This window comes from Furipterus horrens, unplaced genomic scaffold (assembly GCF_987537825.1).
Source record: "Furipterus horrens unplaced genomic scaffold, mFurHor1.1.pri manual_scaffold_3, whole genome shotgun sequence".
In the NCBI taxonomy this organism is placed as follows: Eukaryota; Metazoa; Chordata; class Mammalia; order Chiroptera; family Furipteridae; genus Furipterus; species Furipterus horrens.
This window is the reverse complement of record NW_028327173.1, coordinates 102,124,221-102,135,007: the sequence shown is the minus strand read 5'-3', so window position 1 is coordinate 102,135,007 and position 10,787 is coordinate 102,124,221. Positions and strand designations below refer to the sequence as shown.

At 47.2% G+C, this 10,787-nt stretch overlaps 1 protein-coding gene across 1 annotated transcript; it reads right to left on the bottom strand.

Annotated features, from left to right (window-relative positions):
- Positions 1-6,434: 6,434 nt before the first annotated feature.
- On the bottom strand, positions 6,435-10,075 carry FOXI3 (forkhead box I3). Its single transcript, XM_090271779.1, has 2 exons — positions 9,361-10,075; positions 6,435-7,057 (listed from the first exon to the last, which is right to left on the bottom strand). Exons 1-2 carry the CDS (start codon positions 10,073-10,075, stop codon positions 6,435-6,437), a joined length of 1,338 nt encoding a protein of 445 aa, XP_090127905.1.
- Positions 10,076-10,787: the final 712 nt, after the last annotated feature.

Genomic DNA, 10,787 nt, shown 5'->3' with positions numbered 1-10,787 from the left:
TTTTAACTGTAGTCTGCTGTTACTGGAGCCTGATTGATATGGTGAGGTGTGGGGGAAAGGAAGCATTCCAGGTCTAGGATTCTGTCTCAGTATTTCAGTGACCCTGTGCTACTGGCCTCTGGCCTTCACAAGTACTTCTCAACTTTTTGTTTTGTTTTGTTTTTGTTTTGTTTTCATTTAGATGAGACAGGAAGACTAGAGAGGCCTGGAGTTGGGTTGCTTCCTTTTCCCCAAGTTAGTTAGGCTCCAATAAAATGAATAGGGTAGACTTTTGTTATGGCAAACAGAATACTTCGGTTTATTTCAAAATTGTTACTTTACCCCTCCCCCTGTCAGAAGCAGGAGAGGATTTTTTCCCCCCCCCTATCTTGAGCCTGAGAACCTGAAAGGGCTCCTAGAGGTAAAACTCAGCACAATTTGGGACCCCCTGAGACAGTGCTCCCAGTGTGGGTTCTTTGGGTTTTTTGTTTGTTTGTTTGTTTTTGTTTTAGAGAGAGAGAGATCCCTTTTAGAGCAATCTTACCATGTAAGAGGAGGACTGCCACGCCAGTGACAGCCTCACCACTACTTTAGCAATGGCCATATTTCTGTAGTGATAAGACATATCCATTCTCGGCCATTGCAGAATTAAGAAACATCATGTAGGAGACCTGGCACATCCCCTGAGCAAACAACAGAAGAGGCAGGGTCCTGGGCTGACACTGTTCTGACGTGTGGTGGGAATCCTTGGCTGCACAGCAGTTAACCCCATTGAAGGAGGATTTTAAAACTCTTTCCTGAAGTAGCAGTTCTTTGGCTCTTACCACCATTATGCAAAGAAAGGCACAATATAACAGCTGCTATGGTGTTTTGTTCCTTTCCCAAAACTTAAAGAGGGAAAACTTGAAAGTCTTCTAGCTGAGCACTGGGGGGCAGCTGATGGGTTGATGATCAAAGACTCCAGGTGTTTGGCTGAGCCGCTCAGTTTCCAGGAGAACTCAGGGGAGGTATGAGTGTGGAAGAGGGGAGTGATGTGTGGGGAAATAGGGACAGCTGAGTTCTAAATCAAGGCTAAACATAGCAAAAATTCTTGGGCTTTTGCCCATTTAAAACTGAAAGAGAAACATAACTTTTTGTTTTATGTACCTAGTGATGGCACAGTTAGTATATCACAAGTGAGGTGTGTCATAAATAAAAGTCTTGGGAAAATGTATATACTGTGCCTCAGTTTTCCCAAACAGGGAGGAAGAACGATGACCTTTTTCTTAAGATCAGTAAGATAATTATTTCAGTTGTACATCGGCTTCCTTTCTGGAATCAGAGAAGGTGGGCATGAATGGGGTCACCTGAGCATGCAGTCAAGTGAATCTCACCACTCTCCTTTGACCCTGTTCTCCTGCTCATCCTTCACCATCAAAAATTATCCCACTTAAATAACTTGTTTTCATTTAAGTCAGAGATTTAGTTAACGTGGGAAGAAGACTTTGCAAAAGGCAGTTTGAAGGGTGTTGGTAGAAGTGGGAGGGGTTGCAGTACTCAGGGACAGCTGCTCCAAAGAGGGGCTTCGAGGGGAAGCCTGGAAAATTCAGGGACTGAGCTCTCATGGCAGGAAGGCAACTGCAAAGGTGCTAGAACAGGAGGGTTTGAGGGGGTGTAGGGCAGTGAGTGGCTAGAGGCAAGCAAAAAAAAGTTGGGGATGACAAGGTTAGATGCAATTTATGCAGGGCCACAGAAGACCTTTGGCATTTGCTAGTAAAAGAAGTTACCAAAATATTCTAGCAGAAAAGCTATATGATTGTAGGTATTGTTTAAAAGATTGCTCTGGCTTCCAGGTATCCAGTTAGTTCAGGACGGAAGGGAAGAACACAATGTGAACAGCAGGAAGCCAGGAGTTGAGGCTGTGGCCCTCCTGGCAGAGGGTTGGTGATGGCAGATGAGCTGGTGAGATGTCAGGAGATGGAGACCAATTTTGGGTACTAGAGCCAACAGTCCTTCCTTCGAGCTTGGATGTGGGGTGTGAGGGAAAGAAAGGAAGCAAAATAAGAGTTAGTAGGTATCTGGACTCTCCCGCTAACCAGATCAATGAGTGAGTGCACCTCACTTTCCTGTGGGACTTCCAGGGCTCCCTAGTGGTTGTGTGGCTGGCTGTTTTTACTTTTTTGTAATAGGAGGACAAAATACTCACCCTCTAAGGCTGTTGGGAGAACAAAATGGATAATATCGACATCAGATTTTCTGAAGAAACAAGTGGAGGCTCTGTGAGTGGATATAGGGCACTTCTAGATGTTACCATCGGACGAACACAGAGATTCAATGTAAAATAGATACATTAATCTTCTCAACAGTATTTTGAGGTAGAGATTGCTATGACCCATTTACTGAGGAGAAGACTGAGACCTGTGGAGTTTGTATGACTGGGCCGTAGTCACAGCAGCTGTGCTGCATCCAGGTGTGGAGAGCTGGAGATGAACAGTTACAGAACAGGGTCAGGTGGCATCATCCTCGAAGATAAGAGGAAAGACAGGAGCTCCTGGTTGTTAACGCTCAGCTTTAGTAACTCAACACGGAGCAAAGGGTTCCCTAAAATGTCATTTGCTTAATGCACTTTAAGAGGGTAAACTGGGGAGGACAAAATCCCAACACCCCTGTTGCCTCAAACCTCCTCTGAAGTGCAGTACAAAGATGTCAGTCTCCTTGCCCCCCTGGAGCGGGAACTGGAAGCTGACAGCCAGTGTCCCCAACCTCTGGCTTCCCTCAGCAGCTTCATTCAGAGCCTGAGATCTGGGGCCCTGGCCTGACTGCTGGCTGATCCTGTGAAAGAGAACATTTCAAAGAAAAGTGACTTTCCTCCCCACTGCTTACCTTCCTATGTCCTGGAAAAGGAGCCCCAGACATAAAAATATCAGGGAATATACAAAGAAAATGCCTGAAGGAACATCACTGTAGGGGAACAGCAGAGCAGGAGCCCGGATCTAGGCCTAAATCAGCAACCAGCAAGCTGTGTGGCCATGGATAAGTCACTTAACCTGTCTGGGCCTCTCCTTTCATCTCCAAAATGAAGAGGCAGTATAGTAGGTACAGGGCAGGTAGGTTTTGATATTGAATGGCCTGATTTTGAATCTTAATTCAACCACTTACCTTCAATAACCACTTGATTTTTGACTAGTGTCTGGTTACACAAATGTGTCAGGCTGCAGTATTCATTCGTGAAATGAATAAAAACAATATCTAATTACCAGTTTTGGGGGGCCTTAATGTAGTTATTTTATATACATGTTTTAGGACAGTACCAAGAAGTGAGTGATTGTTATTGTAATGTTTCCTTTTTTAAATGATAAAGGGCTGCTCTCCAGGCCTCCTAGGGTTTTGGTGGTGATGCTCTGGCCTCATGAATAAGAAAGGTGGGAGGAATGCAGTAGATACCTGGTATTTTTTTGTTTTCAGATCTGACTGGAAACTCCTTCTCTCTCCAGTGGTGCCAGCCACCCAGCCACCCACCCCAGCTGACTGCTTTCCATAATAAAAGACAAGGAAGGCCACGTTGGGCCACCGGTCTCTACCCAGAAACCAGTAAATCCCTGCCTGCCTCAAGAAACCACCTAGTGGCTTCTTTTTCATTAACAACCTCTCAGTTTCAGCTACCAGATCATCTAAAGAAAACAAGACCCAATTAGACCCTAAAGATTTAGGCTCTTTCCAAATTCTAGGAATTTCAGAGAGGAAGGGAAAGAAGCACACGTTTGAAGTTCCCTCCAAAGTTTAGTGACATTCCTTATGGCCAAAGTTTGGTTCAGTTTGCCCTGGGAGGAATTTGTGAGCACTCCTACGGGCTCAGGAACAAGTTGGGGTACAAAAGCACACAGTTTTTCAAAGCCTTGTTCCATTAAGTTCAGAATGGGATGACAAGATCTAAATGTATTAAAAAGAAAACCTGAAAACTGCTTACTAGTTTTTCAAATTCTCCTTTGCCCCTGTCTTATTTTGAATGGTGCACTAGGTCCTAGGCAGCCACAAGACAGGTGCATTAAGTTATAAATGTGCCTAACTGGTCTTAGCCTAGGCTGCAACTTGACATCAGCCCCTAGTCACTGGGGAAACCCCAAAGAAGAGTGCTTAACTATATGCCGCAGGTCCACGTTTTCCTCTGCTTTGTTCTAAACACAAGTGAAATTGAGCTCAGGTCCATAAGGAGAAACCTTTCCATCACATTTCTTTCTACAACAGACATCATCTGGTGCACCGAATCTCATTTTAAGTGACAGAAACGTTACTTGGTAATAAAATGCTCATAGGCCTGTAGACCCTCTCCAGAGTAACTGCTTCGTCCAGCCCCTTCAGATGTGGGTGGGTGGAACACCAATGAAAAATCTATCGCTCCCCTTCTCAACACGAAGACCCTGTAGTGGTTTTCACGCCATGCCACTCACATGTCTATTCTTTTAGGAGAAAGAAACTGAAGACAGAAACACAGTAATGCTGAAAAATGGCCAGAAGTCATCCCAATTTGGGTTTATTTCATGTGATTCTCAGCACGCAGTGCACTTTCTCGGGGGAAATCTGTCTCAGTTCACATTATAAATTATTTTACAAATACAGAACTGTGTTAGAAATAGTATTTATAAAAGTTCATGAGTTTTCACATGGAATAATATCCACTGAAACTGGATTTTTATAAACACAGTATGGGAATAGGTAGTCTCTTTGGCTGTCTTGCTACAGGCACACCTCAGCAATATTGTGGGTTCAGTTCTCGACCATCCCTATAAAGTGAGTATCACAACAACGCAAGTCATCGTCTTTTTTGCTGGTGGAGGGTTTTGTCTGCAATTTGTAAAAAAGTGCAACCTCTGTGAAGTGCAATAAAACCAGACACACCTGTTTATAATATTTAAATAACAGTGATGTTACTTATACCTCAACAAACTGTTTTTAAAAAGTTTTCTGTATTTCAAAATAAAAATGTAAGAGCAATGCTGTGAGAGTTTCAAGAGAATACACAGAAAAAACATCTAAAACTTTTTTTTACAATGTACTTGATTCTTTTTTAAAAAATTAAAACCCCAAACCAACACTATGGTACAAAGGCAATTCATAGGACATTATCTTCATCGTAAGTAACATTGTTTCTGTACAATCAGCGAACACTTTGCAGATGAGTTGAAGCAATGACTACGTGTCTGCCTTGTATTGGGTATTCAACTGAGTACTGGGAGGGTGGCCATAACAATTACTCAAATGAAAATACCTCTTGAGGAGTAAAAGGGAGTGCTAAAAATAAATTATATATTTTAAAACTTTACCACAAATGATTTTTTTAATTATAAAAATTCCATTTAAAAACTATTTTAATAAAAATTATAATGCTTTGTTTTAAAAAAAGAAAGAAGAAAAATCCAGGATAGATGTTAGAAGAGACAGAATGTCAAGTTAGCTAGGACAACCGTCACCCAGGCCTCAGGAATACAGCCAAAGTAAAGCAGAGGTGGTCATCCTTGCTGCTCAGCAGGACATCTCAAGTAATAGTTATTTCAACTGAAATCTTTGGTCAACTGTGATATAGCTCATTCCCACCCTCTCTACATTGTCTGCCTTTGCTTTTCAGGAACTAGAACCCAAAGTTACAAGCTCCAGCTCTGAAGCTAGACTGCCTGGACCTAACCCTGGCTCCACAACTTCCTATCTGTATGGCTTTGAGTTACCTGACATCTTGGAGTTTCACAGCCTCATATGAATATGAGGAATAGTACCTATCTCCCCAAGTTGTTGTGAGAATTAAATGAGCCAAGTACCTAGAACTTTGCCTGGCACACAGGGCTTGCTTGGGTAGTTTTATGGTTAGTAGCTACCATGTTTCAGACACTGAACATAAGCAGAGGTGATTCATGAGCTGGATATAGCTCAAGGATTTGTGGGGTTTCCTAGTACAATATTTTTAAAATTTGCTATAAAAATATAGCTCTGACTTTTCTAGGAAAATCAGAATGCTGCCAGGCAGGAAGGAAATAACTAGCTGCCCATAGCAGCCTTTGGCTGGTTAGTCCCAACCACTCCCTACTGCTTCAATTGACAATTGTTACCTTTTCCCTTCCCAGTAACTTCATTTACTTGCTTTTTTAGCCAGTCCATGTACACATTTTAGCTTATAACCCTGATATACAGTAATGAACAAAACAGATATGGTCCCTGTCCTCACAGAGCTCTAGGTACTATCCTAGAACAGAGTGGGTGTGTATTTCTCTCCAGGGAGGCCCTTATCCAGAGAAACCTGTAAAAGCTTGCTGGGTTGTAGAAAGAGTTATCTACTACACCCAGGCTACTCCCAAGTGTGGTCAACAAACCGGAAGATCAGCCGGGAACTCCAGAGAAGTGCAGAACCCACCCAGCCCTACTGCCTTAGAACCTGTTTTTCATAAGATCTCGGGTGTGCACGTTCAGCTCTACGTTAACGTTGTGCTCTATACCTCAGAGCCCTCCCGAGGGTAGATAAGGCTGTTGACCATACTGAAGTTGTAGAAAGGAGGGCTGAAGGGACTGCTCTGCCCCCCACTGGTGCTGGCAGGGAAAGGGCTGTAATAGGAAGATCTTTGGCTGCTGCTGCTGCTGCTGCTGTTATTCAGCTGCAAGGCGTCTGATGAGGCTTCTGGCATGGTGCTGGCAGGGAATGTGCTGCTGGAGGGCAGGTGGGCCCCCTGGATCCCTAGGTGGTGGCTGCCAGGGACAGCTCGCTGGGTGCTCCCACTGCTGCTCACACTTAAGGTGCTGAGGCTGCTGAAGAAGGTGTTGAGGCAAGGGGTGGAAGTGAGCACGGGCCCTCCTGGGGAGGAGACAGTACTCTTGGTGCTCTCAGGAGGCTCTGGGGACTGGGAAGGCCTTAGCAAAGCTGAAGAGCTGTCGCTTTCTGGCTTCCCACCCACTCCAGACCCCAATCCTGAGGAAAGACCCTCTTCTGATTTTGATGTCCCCGCAGCCACGGTGGAGCTGCTGCTGGCCTCAGAGCGGCGCTTTCGCTTCCGGCGGAAGTTCCCGTTGTCAAACATTTTCTCACAGTTTGGATCCAGGGTCCAGTAATTACCTTTCCCTATGAAGATGAGAAAGACAGGTGTTAGAAAAGAAAACGTTTATGCCCACTCATTCAGCCTCTGTTTTCGGAGGAAGTGGGCAGACTTTTATTAAATGCTGAGAAAGGTGCTCAGTCATTGTGCTGTTTAAAGTTATCCTTATTTTATTTACCTTTAAGGGAAAATGTGGAACAAAGATGTTCTGGCCACTTTTATGTCTTCCTGGCAGTGTCTGCTACTTAAATTTTAAGACCTAATTCTACTCACAAGACACTTACAAGTTACCCGATATCTTCCCTTCCAGACCCAAATGGAATGCTCTTGTAAAATCCTGGCACTTACACTTGATCTCCATTTCTTTATTTATAAAAATAGGGATAAAGAATGGTCCCCACCTCATAGGTTGGTTGTGAGGGTTAAATAATATTTTTGTATAGTAGCTGGCATGCAGTAAGCAGTGCAAAAACAGTATCTGTTGTATTGTACCCCCCTCATCCTGGGCAGGAGGTGCTCCTGCATCTCTACCAAGTTTTCCCTCCATTGGGCAAATCTCAGCAATCAGGGCCCTATTTAATGCATGTAATGCTAGTCTCCTGTTTAGAAATTTTCACTCACAAGTTAACTAGCACCACTGAGATAAAAAAGATCTATCATCTTGGAGGATTTTATGTCCCAACAGCTCTTTTCACTTTGGTAAAAACAACTGAGGGCAGTTAAAAAGTACCCTTAAGCACTTACCTTGCAGTGAGTGCTTTACATGAATAACCTGGGTTATTCCTCACAGCTCTTATAGAGACAGGCAATATTATCACCTCCATTTTTCAGATGGGGAAACTGAGGGTCAGGCTGCTTAGTTACCTGCTATATTTCGAGTTCACAACAGTGGAGCCCGGAATACTCTTCACTAATTGCTGTGTTATACGTGCTTCCTCCACAAACTAGCACTCCCCACACCCATTTTTTTCACTGACACATCTGCAAATAGTTGCAGAAAAATTTATTCATATAGTTCAATGATAATACCTGCATCTATCAGATTAATTATATTGTGCTACCTTGATATCAAGCACTTTGACAAGACACTAGATCCCTTAACTTTCTAGGAAGTCTAGAGAAGTGTACATGAAAATTTACATGGACCATCTCAAGTCAGAGGCTGAATGTAGAAGATGCACATTCTAGAACTGCATGCCTGGTCCAATCCAGTAATCACTAGCCACATATGGCTGCTGAGCACTTGAAAAGTAACTAGTCCAAAGTGAGATGTGGTGTAAGATACACAAGATTTTGAAGACTTGTACCAAAAAAGTAATGTAAAGTGCTGCACTAATAATTTTTATATTTGTTATAGTTTGAAACGATATTTTGGGTTACTTATTTGGAACTCTGGAGTTTTTCTCTTCTCCTTTTCCTGTCACAATTCTGCCTCCACCTCCCCTGTTCTAGTCTCCTTCTGAAAAACTCGGGTAGAATTATGTTCCTCTCTAGTTTATCAGCTTTTTTCCACCTCCACTTCCCAGCAGAGGGAAATCCCTAACAGAACTCCACTGTAATGCAGCCTTCCTCACCCCAGCGCTTAGACCAGAAAGAAGCAAATTCGGGGTTTTCATTTTTACACTTTCAATACGTTAAGGTACCAAGACCAGTTTGCAGGACTAAGCTAAAGTTCTCTGGTTCCTCTGCCCCTGTTTCATGTCTGAGTCCCTTATCCTCCAATCATCTCTCTCAAGGTGTGCAGAGTACCTGTTTTACGAAGGACACAGTGAATCTAGGACCCTGATGCAGGAGGAAGTGCATCTATGAGCAGCTGAAGAGCCTAATGTTCCTCTCGGTCTCTCAGCACCGCTTTTGTGATACGTGATGGGAGTCTCAGTTCATACGAATACTTATCTGAGAGCTCACCGCGTTCTTATACCTAATTTACCTACTCGTAACTTGACCCTCCCCCCTTCAATTGGCGCGGGGATGGCTTCCCGAATAGGAACCCCGGCTTTTTCCTTTTCCTCTAACTGGCCAGCCTCTGTGTGGTAGGAGTGGGGAGGAAGGGTTGCGAGAGAAAGGGAAAGGAGTGAGGTGTAAGAAACCAGCTCCTCCCTTACCGAGTCCTCGCTCCAAGGTCCTCTGATACTTCTTTGTCCTTTGGGTTCCCCTCACCCTAATTAATGGTTTGTGTGGTCCTTTCCACTGCCTCTCATCCCGAGTTAGAACCAGAAGACTCCCCGTGAATCTCAAGCCAGCCACGCCAAGACCACCCACACACCCACCCTGCCACCACTTCCCCGCGCTCCGCCCAGAAAGAGGCACCTGGTCCCGCTGCCCTCACCTGGGTCGTCTTCGTCTCGGGGCACCTTCTTGAAGCAGTCGTTGAGCGACAGGTTGTGGCGAATGGAGTTCTGCCAGCCCGCCTTGCTGCGCTGGTAGAAGGGGAAGCTGTCGGCCACGAACTGGTAGATGTGGCTGAGCGTGAGCTTGCGCTCAGGAGCGCTCTGGATGGCCATGGCGATGAGCGCCGAGTACGAGTAGGGCGGCCGCACCATCTTCATCAGGTCTTCGCGGCTGGCCATGGACAGCCAGCCCAGGTCGCAGGGCGCAGGGGGCGCGGCGGGCGCGGCGGGCGCGGCGGGCGCGGGCGGGGCGAGGGCCCGCTGGGCACAGGCGAAGGTGCCGGCGGCGGGCGGCGGCTGCAGGAAGGGCCCGGCTGAGCCCCGGGCGGGCGGCGGCGGCGGCGGCTGGGCGCCCAGGTACGCGGCTGCTGCGGCGGCGGCTGCGGCGGGCGGCGCGGCCACGCTCGGCCCGTTGAGCCACAGGTAGGGGTTGGCGGCGGCGGCGGGCGGGGCGGCGTAGTCGGCCAGGCCGTAGGGCGCTCTGGCGGCCGGAGGGGCCCCCGGGGCCGCGGCGGCGGGCTGGGGCAGGCCGGACTGCGAGTACACGCCGAAGTTGTCGCCGCAGTAGAGAGCCATGCCGGTGGCCGTCGGCGGGTGCGGCGCGGCGGCGGCGAGGGGCGAGCGGGGCTGGCGTCGCCGCTCGGGCGAGAGCATCCCTTTCGGAGCCAACCCTGCGGCGCGTCTGCTCTCGCCGGGCCACAGACACCGCGGGCGGGATCGGGCCGACGCGCACAGGGCGCCCGCAAGCCGGCTTCTTATACGGGTCTGCGCGCGGCCCCCGCCCCCCAGGGCCGGGCTGGGAGGTGGCCCCGAGCGGGCTCCGCACGCCCCGCCACGCCCCGCCTGCCCCGCCCCTGCAGCCCCTCTGCGCCGGACTCCTGAGCCCGGGAATCCCGGGGAAGCCGGGGCCTCCGGGTTTAAGGACAAGAGCACCCCTTCCCAGCTAACGTAGTCTGCACACAATAATGAAATAAAGTGACGAATATTGAAACAAATACGTGATAACCAAAAGAGTACAATACTTCTCAGAAGTGCGCGCGTTTGACTATGGGTGCCGCTCGGGCCGCCGGCCTAGCTCCCCCGACTTTCCCACCTCCAGCCTCTGCCTCTCCTGTGAGGGGTGTTCCAGTGCAACGGACCCGCTCGCAGGGGAGCATAAGAAACGGGATTTACAGCTCTGCGGTGCATGGTGGTTTGTATCAACAGGCATGCCCGCTGTATCTCCTTCCAGGGCACTCTGATCGCAGGGACCGAAATAGGGTTTTAATTTTTCTAACCACGTCTCTATAAACATATAACTATTTGTTGGTTCCCATTCGGAAAGTATTTATTCACTTTTACGTCCTCTGTGTGCCTTCTTTCGCTG

Bases quoted from the DNA above. Each gene is read 5' to 3' on its own strand.
- FOXI3 (XM_090271779.1), bottom strand. From the start codon at position 10,075: ATGCTCTCGCCCGAGCGGCGACGCCAGCCCCGCTCGCCCCTCGCCGCC. The intron at 7,058-9,360 runs GTGAGGGCAGCG...TCATCTTCATAG, and splicing joins CCGAGACGAAGACGACCCAG to GGAAAGGTAATTACTGGACC.